Source organism: Corylus avellana, chromosome 3, assembly GCF_965113065.1.
Source record: "Corylus avellana chromosome 3, dhCorAvel1.hap1.2, whole genome shotgun sequence".
NCBI lineage: Eukaryota > Viridiplantae > Streptophyta > Magnoliopsida > Fagales > Betulaceae > Corylus > Corylus avellana.
In genome coordinates, this window is record NC_142492.1 from 24919027 (window position 1) to 24936000 (window position 16974).

At 32.0% G+C, this 16974-nt stretch overlaps 1 protein-coding gene across 1 annotated transcript; it reads left to right on the plus strand.

The window, feature by feature from the left end:
- The first annotated feature begins 8077 nt into the window (after positions 1–8077).
- Positions 8078–11172, plus strand: LOC148586987 (uncharacterized). The gene is made up of 2 exons (XM_088514980.1): positions 8078–8423; positions 9353–11172. Exons 1-2 carry the CDS (start codon positions 8078–8080, stop codon positions 11170–11172), a joined length of 2166 nt encoding a protein of 721 aa, XP_088371106.1.
- The last annotated feature ends 5802 nt before the right edge of the window (positions 11173–16974 follow it).

A 16974-nucleotide genomic window follows, 5' to 3' on the forward strand; every position in this document is an offset into this window, starting at 1 on the left:
CATTTTGTCGGGACTCCTTCTAATATTACTTCCCGTATTTCTGATTATTTGAACAATCTTCGATGTCCAACTATGTCTGATTATAGATGGTATCAAGATGTTTTTCTTTCCCGTGTTATGGTTAGAACTGACAGTCAAAAACCGTATTGGAAAGAAAAGTTTATTGATGGTTTGCCTTCATTATTTGCTCACAAAGTTAAAGATGAATTGATCAGTGCTGATACTGGTCTCATTGATTTTGAAAACTTGACCTATGGAGATTTATTCTCTACAGTCAAAAAACTTGGTATTAAGATGTGCATCGATCAAAAAATGATCAGACAGCAGCTTAAGAACGCCAAGAAAGCTAAGTATGAAATGGGAAACTTCTGTGAACAGTTTGGATTGCCTCCTATGCTCCCTCCAAAACGCATAGGAAGAAATCTAAAGCTTTCATGAAATCACCCCCTCCATATTACAACAGTTACAAGAAAAGAAAATTTAATAAACCTAAATTTTCTAAACCACCTAAGAAAAATAAAGATTCAAAATTTGAAAAATATTTTTCTAAAAACAGGTGTTTCAATTGTGGAGAAACTGGGCACTATGCTGACAAGTGTCCTAAACCTCCAAAAAAGATTAAAAAAGAGATTAATGCTTTAAACATCAATGACGATGAAAAACAAAAAATCTTTAGAATTTTTCAAAACAATGATTTTTCTGATTATTCCTCTAATGATGATCTGCCATCCTCTTCGGATTCCGATTATCATTCTGCTTCTGATATTTCCAGAAATTGTTTTAAAAATGGATGTGCTGATTCCTGCTGCAATCCAAAAACTTGTTATGTTTTGACAAAATCAGAAGAACAAGAAGATTTACTTCTGACTTTGATTTCAAAAATTGAAAACCCTGATTTGAAAGAAGAGTATCTTAAAAAACTTAAGAAACTCATGGTTAATGATTTTGAAAAACCTATCGGCACCAAAATCTCTCTTGAAGATACCTTGAAACGATTTTCAAACCAAAAATCCAAGGTAGTTACTATCTCAGATTTGCAGCATGAGATTGGTAACATCAAGAAAGAAATTGCTGATTTGCAAAATGACTTGCAAATGGTTAAAACTGATAACAAAGAGTTACAACAAAAGCTCTTGCTTTTGGGCCTTCAACAATTTTTTTCCGGAAAATTCCGGTAATGAAAATGTTAACAATAACGTTAACAATTCTGAGCATGATGATGAAGCTGAATCCAGTTATAAACTTATCTCTAACAATGACGTTAAGATTGTCAGTTCTATTCATAAAATTGTTCCTCCCAGATGGCATTCAAAAGTTCATATTTCCATTGCTCCTGATTATGCTTTTGATGTTATTGCTTTGATTGATTCTGGTTGTGATTTGAATTGTTTTCAAGAAGGATTTATTCCTAGCAAATATTTTGAAAAATTTGCTCAAAAGATGGACTCTGCGAGTGGAAACAAAATGCATATTGATTTTGAATTAAAAAATGCTTATGTTTGCCAGCATAATGTTCATTTTCACATTCCTGCTGTTCTTGTCAAAAATATGAGTGAAAGAGTTATTCTTGGAATGCCTTTTCTTGCTTTACTTTATCCATTCTCAGTTAACGAGATTGGTCTGTCAACTGTTAAATTTGATATTGATATTCAAATCCTTTTTTCATATAGGTTTGAGATTGATGTTAATAGGTTGGGTATCAAGTTTAGTCAGAACCCTATCCTAGAGTTGGATAAGAACCCTGTCAGAATTTTATCTTGCTTAAACACCCCACTAACGGTTGTGTTTTCCCAGAATTCCTTGATCATACCTATTCCCAGCATATGGCGCATACTATTATTTCTGTTTTACAAAAAATAATTTTGACATTATTCTGCATATATTTTATAAAGGTTTTTACCTTTTTAATTTTGATTACTTTTCTTTCAAATTTTTGCAGTGCCACCATGGCAGGCAAAAAAGACAAAGAGAAAAATGTTTCCAAGGCTTTGACCATAAAGTCAGAGTCTTCCATTGCTCCCATTGCTTCTCCTTTACCATTTTCATCTGTTGCCCTAACCAACAGATTCACCCCTTTCAATCCTGGTTCCCAGGTTTCCTACTCTATATATATATATATAGAGAGAGAGAGAGAGAGAATTGTTTCATTTTCATCTTCTCTACTCATGTCTTATTCATTTCCGGAGAGTAAATCTGCCATAATTTACTTGCTCAAGTTTTTGCTACCAAAGTCTACCAAATTCTATTTTGCCTATTTTCGCTAGCTCAATGTAAATGTTTTTAAGCTACGATAAGAGGGAGGGAAGGTCCAAGGCCAAAAAGAAATTTGCTACAAACCTAAGTTCGTAACGGGATAATTTAAGTTTAATTTTTGAGGAAATCTAGACCTCACAACGCAAGCATTGATGTAGATTAATTTTTCTCTTTCATTATCCATTACATATATAACAACATTTAAATAGAGGAACTATTAAAATATCCTTAAGAAAAATTTGGACTAAGTCATTAATATGACTAGATTTGACTTATACTACTTAATGTGTAAACAACACTAACAAGGAAATAAAAAGAACAGCGATACATAAAATAATTACTACCCCAGCAGAAATTCATTTCTCCAATTCAAGAGAGTATTGTATTAAAACTATACAGATCAAATTGTTGTGAGAAAGGCCCAAGCTTTCTACATTTTTCAAGTTTTAGAAAGAAATCGGAATGAGACTTGTTAGAAAATTATTTGACAAGTTCAAAAATCAAATATGTGACAAGTCTCCCATTTTAGAAGGAATGTTACCTGCCAATTGATTGGATAACATGTCAATTCCGGCATTCGACCATAATAGTCTACCTTTGAAATTATATACCACATTTTTTATTTTCCATGACGCTCCAATTTCAACTTGAATTTCATCTGCAAGTGCATGTCCATTTAAAAATGTTCCACACTAGTAACACTACAAAAAACCTTAGAATTATGAACATTTTTAATGTGACATTTTAAGGCCAAAAAAAGTTTTTATTTAATTAGAGACGTTCAAGTGTAAAAAGCATATATTTTTTAAATAACCCTATTAAAAAATCATATGAATTTCACATGTTAATTAAAAAAAAAAAAAAATCATGTGCTTCTTATATGTTAAGGAACGCATGATATTGAGTTTAGAGGAAATTTATGTGGATAATAGATTGGGTTAATCTTTCATTTTCTAAAAAGTATTTTGTATTTTGAAAAGTATTTTATTTTTTTAATTGTTTGTTTTCTGTAGAGAAACAGTGCTTATTAAAGATACTGTCGATTTTTTCCCCAGATTTCACTTTCTGGTGCCCTGTTCTCTTACAATAATGGTTGTCGTTGAATTGCTGCTTAATTGCCTAGTGTTCTTATATCAACCACCACTGACTGTAAGACCTGTGACTACAACTAAATTTGTCTTTGAGGTTGGCGGTGCAAACCCGTCGTCAAAGTCAACCCACTAGTAACTCTTCAAAGGGTCTTAATGTTGATGTGGTTATTACGATCGAAGACTTCAAAGGTACATGTGTCTTGTTTTTCCTTTTAAAACTCGATAATTTTTTTTATAATCCTAAGAGATTCTCATCTCAAAAGGAGTAATGGAGGGGGACATCGAGCTCGACTATCATGACCAATTGGATCGGTCTGTTTGGAATTAGCTTGGAAATTTCAGGTTAGCTTTGAAAGCACTGCAATTTCAAAAAAGAAATTGTAAAACAGGTCTATTCAAACTGTAGTACCAATTCCTCTTTAATTTGACAACTAAAACAAGCAATTCTCTGTTTTTTTCACACCAAGAAGCACGGCAAGCTTTAGTCAAAAAGTAGTTCAGATTGAAAGGGCGTGGCTCTCACTAGTGAGTGAGACAATGAGCAGTTAATTATAGTCTGGGCATAAGTGGTTGATGAAATGTGAATAAAAATATAAGAAATATTTTCTAATTTTCCGTATAAACCAAACCTGCTAATTTTTTTTTTTAAAAAAAACATTTTATGCTGAAACAAACAAAACCTAGGCTAATTTGTTTTCAAATGCTTTAAGATGCAACATGTATAAGGACATACGGTTCTTGTTTGAGTTTAATTAACGACTTCATAAAGAAATTTTTATTTATTATTATTATTATTTTGAGAATAACTTACATAGAGAGGTTGCACAAAAGTCACATTTTGTGCCACCAATAAGAAGTTGATACATTAGCCAATTTCATTAGACTTATACTTAAAATAAAAACTCAACCACATTAGATTACACTCCAATAAAATAAAAAATTAATTTTTTTTTTATTTAAAAAAAAAAAAAAAAAAAAAAAAAAAAAAACAGAATTGAAGGGGTGGCCAACAGGGTGGCGGGGGCCATGCATTTGTCCTAAAAAGTCAATCATGTCTTCACGATTTTGTTCTGATTGGAAAGAAACTTCAAGGAAACTTTTCAAGTAAATTTGATGGGTTTAGACTTGGTTCACATGTTGCACGTTTTTGTTTTTCTCTTTGAATTTATAAGGGTGAAAAATATCACATATTTTTTTACATGTGGCATGTTCTTATGCAGTGCTTGTGAAATTAAAACATTAATAAATTGATAAAATTCATTTATTTTATAATCATTTTCATAGGAAAGGGATGAATTCATCATTGAATTTGTGTTGAGTTTTCATGAGTCCATAAATTTAATGATTAAATTATTGAATTTGTAAAATAAGATAAGAAAAATATAAAGAAAAAAATATATATATTGATGAGAATCTTTTATTGGAGATTCACAACAATTCTCTTTGTCCAGCTATCCAGTAAGGGTGGATTATTAGTAGAGTTTTTGATCTCTTAATAATCCACAACAATTCTCTTTCTATATAACGTACATATGTATATATAAAAAATTATTTCTTCAATCAAATTATTACTCTTTTCTACCCCATTCGTTTGTATATTCTACTCAATCATGTCCAACCCCGAGTTTTCTGGAAATTTCACCATTGTTTCTGTCTTTATAAGAAAAAAGAAATGAAAAAAAAAAAAAAAAAAAAAAAACCTATAATACGATTTGAATGCACAACTTTTTATGCCATGTTATGATTGTTTTTGCCGTGTTTGTTGGGGATCGATGGATCCTCTCTTGTGATTTTATTTTATTTTAATGCAATAGTAATCTTTATTTTTGATTAAATATTGTAATAGTCATCTTGGCAGGATAAAAAATGTTTGGATGACTTTTGACCTAAAAAGTTAATTGTGAGTGCTTGCCAAGTTATATTCAATCTGTGCCAATCCTCTTTAAGTGGACGATTGACAAGCAAGTCTCCTGTTTTTTCCAAACCTAGAAGCACTGCAAGCTTTAGTCAAAAGTACGTAGTTAATATTAAAATGTCGAGGTGTAGAAATTGCTTGGCTCTCACTGGTATATTTAATCTACCAAATGAGACAATGAGTAGTTAAGTATAGTATGGCCTTTAAGTGCTTGATGAAATGTCCCTAGGGATGGTGTTGCATTTATGTGGAGCATGCTCTCTAAAATGGTATAAGTTTTTTAGGGTAAATTCAAAAACAAAATCGTATGGGCTGAGCTCAAAGTGGACAATATTATACTACTTAAAGATGGAGGGTGTGAATAAGCCTATGAGGATCGCCAGCGAGAACCTTGAGTCCCAAGAGGGGGTGATTGTGGTGTCCCACATTTTCTAGATATAAAAAATGTGATGTGCTTATATGAAGCACGTTCTCTCTAAAATGGTATTGAGTTTGATTCCTTTTAGAAGTAGTTCTCTCTAAAATGATATTTTTAAAACGGCAGACTGTGTGACGGTGCGTGAAACTTGGACACAAAAAATCTAGGACAACGCATGAGAGCATGTCATAGCCTAGAATGACAATCCGAAACCACCATAGTATAGATCAGACCTTTTAGAGCCTCTAAATCGTATGGAGATCAAACAACTTTTCAGTTCTCTAGACAAGGCCAACACTTTATTCTGATACATGTTAAAATAACTAAAGAATATATATATGAACTAAGAGCATTCACAATGGGCTCTCTACATTTAACTTTTCTCTAAAAATTTAACAAAAGTCCTAAAAACACCAATTTAACAAACTCCCTACATTACTTTAAATTTAACTATTGTCAAATTCACTCTCTACATTCTAAGAGCCCAAAAGCAAAAGTTATATATATAGTTTTTTATTCTTATTTCTTACTCTCATCTCTCCTATTTTTTTAAAACTAATGAAAAAATAATATTTAATTAAAGTAAAGAAAGATAATGTTTGGTTCCTTTTAATATTGGCTCTCTAAATTTAACAAAGTAAATTTTTTTTCTCAAATTTAACTTTTATTTGAAGAGTTCACTGTGAATTCTCTAAATATTGTATTTTTGTGTGTTTGAAACTGTGTGCAAAATAGTTTATTTATAATTGAATAAGGCCAAAAAAAACTAGGAAATACAACATCAAAGAGTTAACTGACAATATTAGAAAATCAAATCAATATATATAAACATGGAAATATAAATCAATATATTCAAAATATAAATATATGAACGTCCTTGCAAAATTTTAGCTCAATCGGACCACAAACGCCCATCGATCGGAGCTGTTGATCAAGACTAGACAACATTTCAAAATGTTGTTTCACTCATTGCATGCCGGGTCCGGACAGGCCTTCCCTAGGGCCGGACCGTATTTCCAGAAACTCAAATTTTGCTCCGCAAAGCCCTGTCCGGACAGCCCATTAACCTATCCAGACACCCCATACATTTTAGGCCAAAAAATGTGATTTTAAGTGGGTTAGATCTAAGGTTTTGTCGGGGGTACATATACATCATTATAGAAGAAAGAGGTACGAATTTTCACCCCCAGAGAGTTCGTGTGAGGCTGTGCTTGAGTGATTATTTTGTTGTGAATCAAATTGATTCCTCTTAGAGGATTTTTGTTAGTTTTGATTGTATGCTTAATTGAAGTCTATCGGAAGGGTCCGATAAAGGAGAATCACGTTGAAGAAGATTGTGAGCGAGGAGATAAGTTGGAGGCTTGTCGATCTTATAGAGTCAAGGTCTTGCAAAGGGTTGTAAGTGTTCCTAGTGTCTGTAATCTCTGGATAATCTTTTGATAGTGATTTCCTGGGTTTGGCTGCCCCGGAGAGGTTTTACTTTTAGAACGTTTTCTAAAAGGTTTCCTCTTCGTCACCAAAATCTTTGTGTGTGATTGTTCATATTTTAGTAATTGTTTGCTTTGATAAATATCCGTTAATTCCGCATAAAATTGTGATATTTATCTGTTTAGAATTTTTCGGTAAGAATATTAGAAATTGCTTGATAATTAACTTGAGGTTAATGTAGAGCAAAATTCCAAAGGACCTAGACATAATTGCATGCATTGGAATATTTCCACCATGGCTTATATTTCTACACCCCGGGGCACGTTATTAAGTCAATTATGACGGATTTATTCTACGGAAATGAATAAGGCAAGAGCGGAAGATGAAAATGAAACAATTCTCTCTCTCTCTCTCTCTCTCTCTCTCTATATATATATATATATATATATAGTTTTGATCATGACTTTTGCACAAATTGAAAGTTCATACGAATATTAGAAATTGCTTGATAATTAACTTGAGTTTAATATACTTTCTCCCCCCTTTCAAAAAAAAAAAAAAAAAAAAAATTCTCCCCTTGAAGGGTCAAGAAATTTCAATCACAATAAATAGAGAGAGCCACAGAATGAATTTGAGTTGCTGGTGGCCGGGTTGTCAAATTGAGGAAATTAATGACGCGGGTTGGTTAGACCTATTCCTGCAACTTGCATTATTGAATTTGAGCGTGGAAATTTTAGTGCTTTTAAAGACCCACCACACTAATCTGCATTATTGGGAAATTCCAAAGGCCCTCAACTATTCGGACGTGTACCATACAAAAAAAAATAAAAAAAACCATAGTCCAATCTTGAAGACATGATTGACTTTTCAGGACAATTGCGTGGCAGAGGAGGCAGCATACGTTATATATAAAAGGCAACACGATGAAGATGCACTTACAACCAATATAATTCATTCGAGAATCTTTCAGAAATGAAGACTTGTTTTGGTAATAGTGCCATTTTTCTTTGGGTTATACTTATGGCCATCACTATTCTCCCTTTGGCTTGTGGGGAAGGATGCAGCAGAGAGCAGAAGAGAGCTCTGTTGGATATCAGAAACTCCACAAATGGTTTAGCCTTTGAGATTTGGGACGGAAAGGATTGTTGTGAAGCGAAAGGAATCTGGTGTAACGGTATAAATCGAGGAGTTAGCTCTATCATTTTGCAAGATATTGGTTCATCAAGAACATGGTATCCAAATGTAACCTTGTTCACCTTGTTTGATGAATTGGAACAACTCACTATTAAAGAAATGCAAATTGGAGGAGGCCTTCAACGTACGTGAGAACTCTAACTTGATTTATCTATGATTTGTTCGTCTATAAGTGCTTCATTCAATTTTATAATTTGCTCTCTCATTTCCAACTCAATTCGATCATATTGATTAATTTATCAATTAAGTTGCAAATATATAATGTTAATATGTTAGGATTGAATGATCAATTCTGACTCCCTATAATTAAATTAGACTTCATTTATTTGATTTTATATTTCATATTCAAGATTTTTAACTCAATCCCCGACACACATTACAAAAAATTAATAATTATGAACATAATCTCTAGTTTAAGCCTTATACATATTTTTGTTTATCTGAATTTTAAAATATTGAAAAAAGACCTCATTAATCCATGACGCATAATATATATACTATTATTTTTCATTCCTCGTTATTCTCATCAAACAAACGATTTCACAAAATTAACAAATTCAACTGCAATAAATCTCATAATTAATGATCAACCTAACCTATACAGCAAGAGGTAACCAAAAGCGCGAAAATTACATTGTACTAATCACTGTGCCGATTTGTTTTCGTTTCTTTCTCGATCATTATATGTTCGGCAACCAAACCAAAGAAAAAAGAAAGGTGTAATCCTACTCCCACTCTTTCACTCCTACATATACATCTTTAGGTGGCACCCACTTTTACCTTTGTACCAAAATTTAATAATAATCTATCTATTTAAAATCTGATAATGAGAGTGGGAGTGAAAAAATGAAAGTGTATGTAACATTACTCGAAAGAAAGTATGGGTCTACTTCACCTTGAGTTTTCGTGCGGCTATGCTTTACTTCTTATACTTTGGCAATTAAAGGCAGTTAGACTAAATTGTTTAGAATAAATATTTACTCGCTAGTCGATCCTATAATTTACACCGACAGATTACTACTACACTCATCTATCAAACTCACTTTGTTGCAGCTTTTTGCGAATTGAAACATTTGATGCACTTGGATCTTTCGCTTTGTGGATTGGAAGGCATTATTCCCTCTTGTCTTGGGTTGATTGCAAACCTTGATCTATCGGGTAATCGCCTTCATGGTAATATTCCTCCTTCAATTTTCTCTAACCAAAGCAGGATTTCCAATTTTGATGTTTCGGGCAATCAATTAGAAGGGGTTTTATCATTTTCTACTTTTGCCAATGCTTCAAATCTCAATTACCTGGATCTTTCAAACAACTACAATTTGGAAGTTGAAACCGAGTCTGCCTCATGGGTCCCAACCTTTCAACTAGCACGTTTGAGCTTGGCGAACTGCAACCTCAACAACAAGAATGGTCACGTTGTCCCAAGCTTCATCTCCACCCAATTTTCCTTGACAGATCTAGACTTGTCTAGAAACTCAATAGCGGGAGGCATACCTTGTAACCTATTGTTCAACACGAATATCACATTTCTATCCTTGAGAAGCAACAAAATCGATGGTTCTTTTCTTGATTGCGATGCTAATCAAACTTCATCACTTGAGTTTCTTGACATATCTAATAATCATGTCAAAGGTCGTCTTCCTGAATATCCTGGACATCTTCTTCCAGACTTGAGTGTCGTTAACATGTCGTCAAATTTATTAGAAGGCAACATTCCTTGGTCATTTGGTAACCTGTCTTTCATAGTATTAGATCTTTCTAACAACATGTTGTCAGGAACAATACCTCAAAGTTTGACTAGAGATGGCACCGATCTGGGATATCTAAATCTATCGAACAATAAATTGCAAGGAGAAATGCTCCCAAAGAACTCCAAGATGGGATATCTGGAGTGTTTACTACTTGGCGGCAATCAATTTGAAGGAATCATCTCACCCACGATATTAAACAGTGATGTTTTGCAAATCTTAGGTGTTCAAAATAATAACTTGTCTGGTAATATTCCAAAGTGGCTGTATGATCATTCTAGATTGGCTATAGTTCTTTTAGGTGGAAATCGCTTTGAAGGCCACCTACCCAAACGAATGTGTCAAATGGCTAGTTTGCGAGTTTTCGATATCTCTTATAATCATGTTTCAGGTCGAATTCCTTCTTGTCTCGGTAACATTACATTCTGGGGGAAAACTCCTCCAACTGGAGAATATGGATCTGGAATGATGGTTGCAATTGACGCATCTTGGCGAATAAAAAATATGGTATATGATTTCGAAGGTGTACCACTCTCGTTGATGACCGGAATTGACATGTCATCCAACCAATTGACAGGTAGCATTCCTTCTGAAATGGGAGACTTGTCATACCTTCTCTTCTTGAACTTGTCGAAAAATTTTCTAACAGGCCCCATTCCAAATTCTTTTCGAAACTTGAAAAATGTGGAGAGCTTGGATCTTTCTCATAACAAGTTGAGTGGGAAAATCCCTTATGAATTGGTTGGACTCACTTCTCTATCTACATTTAGTGTTGCATATAATAATCTTTCAGGAAGAATCCCATTTGAGCGGCAGTTCTCAACTTTCAAGATGCAATGCTATGATGGCAATACGGATCTATGTGGAGACCCTCTAACAAGAAACTGCTCAACCCCAAATGAGCATGAACCTGAACACAAGGGCCAAAATAAGGACGAAAAAGAATGGACTAGAATAATTGATAGCCCTTTATTCTTCTATGCATTTGTTGCTGTCTCTTATGCATTTGGATTTTGGGTCTTCTTTGGGATTCTAATCATTAACAAGAACTTGAGGCATACATATTTTAGAGCTGTGGACAGATTTATTGAGTCTTGTTTTGAAATGCTTTCCAAGTATTGGTGATTCACAACTAACTTTATAGTGGAAGCAGAAAAGATATCTGAACTTTAAAGACATGTTTATCTTTAATAAAGATGTTGTATTGCTGAGTGGTTCTAGCTTAATTACACTTGGAAGTAGAAGTTGTGTAAAAGTTGTTTGGGTCTTGGGATTTCATTATACATTATGGGATTTGTTGTTCCCTTTGTGCTATTTGCCATGTTGTTAAATAATGTCTCCTGAAAATTTTGCTTATTTGGACCAATGGCTCTTGCTCAAATGGACCCCGTTGCCGAACCGAGGTGCCTACTCGGAAAGTCATAAAAGGAAAACATAATTGAGAAAAAAAAATGTTTATGAAGTAGTTAAACTCAAACAACAACCGTATGTCCTTGATACATGTCGCATCTTAAAGCATTTGAAAACAAAATAGTTTAGGTTTTGTTTGTTTCAGCCTAAAATAAGGTTTGGTTCATACACAAAATTAAAAAATATTTCTTATATTTTTATTCAATCATATTAACCTATAAATATCAATTTTTATTCGCAACATAAAAATATTAATATAAAACAACAAAGAAAATCAACCTAAAAATTATGTTTAATTAAAATATACACCTATCAACTAACAGTGATCATATACATTCAAAAACAAGACAGCAAGAATAGTACGTTTACACATGTTCATTGATCCAATCTTGAAGGTACGAAGGTGGATATGCCAAAAAATACAAAAAAAAAAAAAAAAAAAAAAAAAATGTTTTGGTTGGAAAAGAGAGCTACAATATAATACGTTACACGTTCATTTCTCTGATCGACTTCATTGCTTCTAAACTCGAGTTCGAACTCAATTTAATTGAGGTCAAATGGAGTTCAAATTTGGCCAATTTTAAACGAGTCAAATTCAAACACTTAGATAAAGCTTAACTTGAACTCGAGCCGAGTTCAAGCTAGTTAGTAATTTTTATCAAGTCGAATTTGAACAGTTACTACTTAACTCGGTTGGATAGTGCCCGATAACCAACCCTAGGGACATTTCATCAACCACTTAAGCCCATACTATAACTAACTCCTCATTGTCTCATTTCAATATGAACTACTTTTGACTAAAGCTTGCCGTGCTTCTTGGGGTGAAAAAAACAGAGAATTGCTTTTTACTTGTCAAATTAAAGAGTAATTGGTACAGATTGAATAGACCTGTTCCTTCAACATCCCTTGAATTTGAGAGTTTTACAAAGCTACCTTTTCTTTTCCTTTTTTGAAATTGCAGGGCTTTCAAAGGTAACCTGTAGTTTCCAAGCTAATTCCAAATAAACTCATTAATTGGGCATGATAGTCGATCTCCATATCCCACTCCTTTACTCCCTCTATGATGAGGATTTCCTACAATTATAAAGATATCGTAGATTTTTAAATTATGGAATTTAAACAATTTTTAGGGTTTAAATATTTGAGAAATGTCACCTTTAAAAATGTGGCATGTTCAGTTAAAAATTAAATATATTTTTATCAGGTTCTTACTCTCTATGTTGTAAAAAAGACATTTGAGTAAAAAACTGTTTTTTTAATTTTATGAAGAAGTATTTTCTACAAAAATGAATAAGAAACTTTTTGGGAGGAAAATTATTTTTGGCTGTTTCGATAACTTACAATATTTTTAATAGATGACATTTTTCAAGCGTTTCAATGCCTAAAAATAAGCTAAATTCTGTAATTTAAGAATTTGCACAATTTCTTTTAAAATTGTAAAAAGTTTTGATTGCATACTTAAAATTTTTTAAGAAAGTGAAACTATTTGTAGTAAAGCCGAGCTTATTACTGGAACTAGTACTGCAGTGATATGGCAAGAGGTGGAGCCCATGAGTTTTTTTTTTTTTTTTTTTTCTCAATTAAAAGGCAGGCAAGAGAGACTAATTGCATGATCATAATAGCACATATTCTCAGGGAGCCACACAGGAAGGGCATAGACAGTAAAAACCGTATGGGCTCTCTCAAGTTCAATTGAGTCATAGCTTAATCCAACTCAATCAGGATATTAGTGGGACTCAATGCGACTAATGTCAATAGGATTGAAGTTCTCATTTCAGGAGTCAAACTCTCACCTTGCCCGACTACTTTGAGAATTTTCTTAAAACCACTAAACCACCACTGATAGTAGCCCATGAGTGATTTGACTTGGTGATATCCGGCCAAATCTGTCATGCCACAAGTAAGACATCTTAAATATGTACTCTTATCTTATGGAAAGCTACAACTCCTATTGGATTTTTTTTATTATTATTATTGAATTAAGTCCTATTGGAATTAACAAACTTGAAAAGATACAAATCTATTTGAGAGGTAAGCAGAGAGATAAACTTCAAATCCTAGGCATAAGAGAACTGTAATACCCAATTAAGGATCCGAGAGGGACAAAAAAAGAGAAAATATTTTGTTTACAATCTGATTAACTTAGCCAATAAAGCATCATAGCATCTAGAGCTAATTAAAGCTCATATGTAGACCATATATCTACTAGGAAAAGAGGTTCTGCCGTTTGGTAAACACCAACTCAACACAGACGTTTTTTCTCTCCCTTCTATAAATCTCTTCGGCCGGTGACCTCGATCAATGGAAGTCCCATATATCAATACGCCACTGAAAAACACACAAAATAATCAGTATTGATTTCAACACTTGGAATAAACGTGGATGATGTTTTGCTCTTTCATTTAATCCTCCACAAAATATTTAATGATAGAAATTTTATCCAAATTAGGTTGGAAGAAATTCTTTAACTTAGTTTATAAAATTGTCGTGTTTTTTTTAGCATGTAAAAAATACTTACTTTTTTATTTAGCATATGAAAAGTGCATGATTTTTTAATAAAACTATCTCGATGCACAAATAATCAGGATTGATACATTATTCAGCTCAAGTTTGACTAGTCATTATTCAACTCGGTTTGATCAGTGTTCGTAGGGGTGCAAAGGCGGGCGGTTAAAAACCGCCCGCTAACCGCTATAACCGCCAACCGCCTAACCGCTATAACCGTCTAGCGGTTAGCGGTTAGCGGTTATTGGGTCTACTAACCGTAACCGCTAACCGCTAACCGCCTTTTTATATAATATATTTTTATAATTATAATTATAAAAATATTTATACATATAACATAATCACTTGATAATTAAATCACAATTTTTTTAAAAAATAATTAAATCACAATTTGAGTATTAATATATTATCACTATAATTTATATGATTATATGATATAATCATTTGATCATTAAATCACAATTTTTTTTAAAAAATAATTAAATCACAATTTGAGTATTAATATATTATCACTATAATTTATATGATTATATCACATGAGATTGATCATTAAATCATTTGATTATATAATAACAAATTATACATATATAATATGACATAACTCATAAGTATACCAATTCATACTAATACAACAATTAAATATCTAGAGATTTATTTCCAATGTATGTTATAAACTTATAAGTCTATATATGTTATAAGTCTATATAAGTCTACATATGTATATGAATAATATAAATGTATAATATCAATACTTGATCATATGATTCGATGACAATTCAAATACTTTATTCAAGACTTCAAGTGAATCATATTATTAATGTACAATGATGATGTGATTCGTATAGTATCAAATTAAGTAATTGACATTGGATTAAACAATGACCAATGTGTTACTTATAAACACATTTTAAGTATTAATGTATTATCATTATAATTTTAGTAATTTATATATTATCACTATAATTGATATGATTATATCACATGATGACTTGATCATTAAATCATATGATTATATAATAATAAATAATACATATATAATATGACATAACTCATAAGTCATAAGTCTACAAGTTAATCATATGATTCATGTACAATGATAATCACAATTGATTCAATTGAATTAAATAATATATTACTTATAACTACAAGTCTACAATTTAATTAAAGCATTATTAGATACTTTGCGAATTTAGGATTTAGGAGTTTGAACATTACCATTTACCATTAGATATTAAGTTCAATTCAAAAAAAAAAAGATTATAAGTAAATATGATAAGAATTTAAATAATTAATCATATGAATCATATGATGTAATTTAATGAGACTATATAATTATATAATATCAAATTAAGTAATTGACATTAGATTCAACAATGTGTTACTTATAATCACAATTGAAGTATTAATGTATTTTTTGAACATTTTTTAGAAAAAGAAATTTAACCATTTTTTGAACTTATTTTATATGCTTTGTGTTGAACTTTTTTTATATTTTTTTTTTATATGTTGTGACAGTTGTTTGAAATCTGAACTTTTTTTTGTATGTTGTATTGATTTTTTTTTTTTAAAAAAAAAAAAAAGTTAACCGGTTATGATTTAATATTTAAGAAATTTTTTTTAAAGTACAAGTAAATGTAAATTTTGGGTCAAATATTTTTGATTTTTCAATATGGGCTCTTTTTATAGCAATTGGGCCCAAGAAGATATTAAAAATACAAGAAAAAAAAATGAGGGTAAAAAAAAGCCCAAAAAAATAAGCCCAAAAAGCCTTAAAGAAAGCCCAAAAAGCCCAAAAAAAAGCCCAATTTTAAAAAAGCGGTTAGCGGGCGGTTATTTATTTCACTAACCGCTAACCGGTGGTTAACCGCTAACCGCTAACCGTTAAGCGGTTAGCGGTTGCGGTTAGTGAAATCTACTAACCGCTAAGGCGGTTACGATTAGCGGTTATTGCCACTAACCGCTAACCGTAATCGCCTTTGCACCCCTAAGTGTTCGAGTCAAGTTTCACCAGTCATTATTCGACTTGGTTCGATCATTGCCCAGTAACCATCTGTATGGACATTTAATCAAACAATTGGCAAGCACAATAATTAATTCACCCAGTTACTCATTATCTCATTTAAATATTGGGAAAAATACATTTTTTTCCCCTTTTTAACCACTAAGTAATTTGCAATTTTTTATAATTTTTAATTGTTCAATATTCCCCAAACAATCATCAAGGTTGTAAAGTTTCATCTTGTGCAAATAATAATAATAATAATACTCTTGATAATTAAAAAAAAAAAATAGAAAGAAAAGGAAAAAGAAAAATCATTCATCATAAATTTTTGTCTTTTTTTTAAAAGAAAAAAAAAATCTGAATTTTTTCTTTTTTTCTAAATTTTATTTATTTATTTATTTATTTTTATCGTAAGTAATCCTATCATTACTTTAAATACTTGACAGCTCAATCTTCATTGCAATATATTCTCTCTATTATGCAAAGTAGATTTGGCATTGACTGACAATTTCTATAGAAACCAATTTGCTTGATGTTAGGAGTTTTGACATGGTATACAAAAGCCTTCAAATTGACAACATCAAGGACCACCCAAGACATGGACGTGCGTGACTTGGTGGTGAGAATCTTGTAAAAATCAATGAATCATCACTAGTTGATCATCCAGCCCTCAATTTAGACAATTGATGCAAGAGTACAACGGCAGTACTGTCGGAAGTTGTAGTATTCTCACAACACCTTTCTTCTATATTCCGATCCCTTCAAAGATTGAACATCACGATGGACATTGCATTGGAATATTTCCATACCATGGCTAATATTTCTAAACCCTGGGGCACATTATTAAGTCAATTATGGCGGATTTACTCTACGAAAATGAATAAGACATGAGCAGAAGATGGAAATTGAACAACTCTCTCTCTCTCTCTCTCTATATATATATATATATATATATACACACGTTAAGATGAAGTTGCACAACCATTAATTCATTTGAGAATCTCTCATAA

What these genes read in the sequence shown, in the direction of transcription:
- LOC148586987 (XM_088514980.1), top strand. Translation starts at nt 8,078, where the DNA reads ATGAAGACTTGTTTTGGTAATAGTGCCATTTTTCTTTGGGTTATACTT. An exon ending in AATTGGAGGAGGCCTTCAAC is followed by an intron (nt 8,424 to 9,352) that starts GTACGTGAGAAC and finishes ACTTTGTTGCAG; the next exon opens with CTTTTTGCGAATTGAAACAT.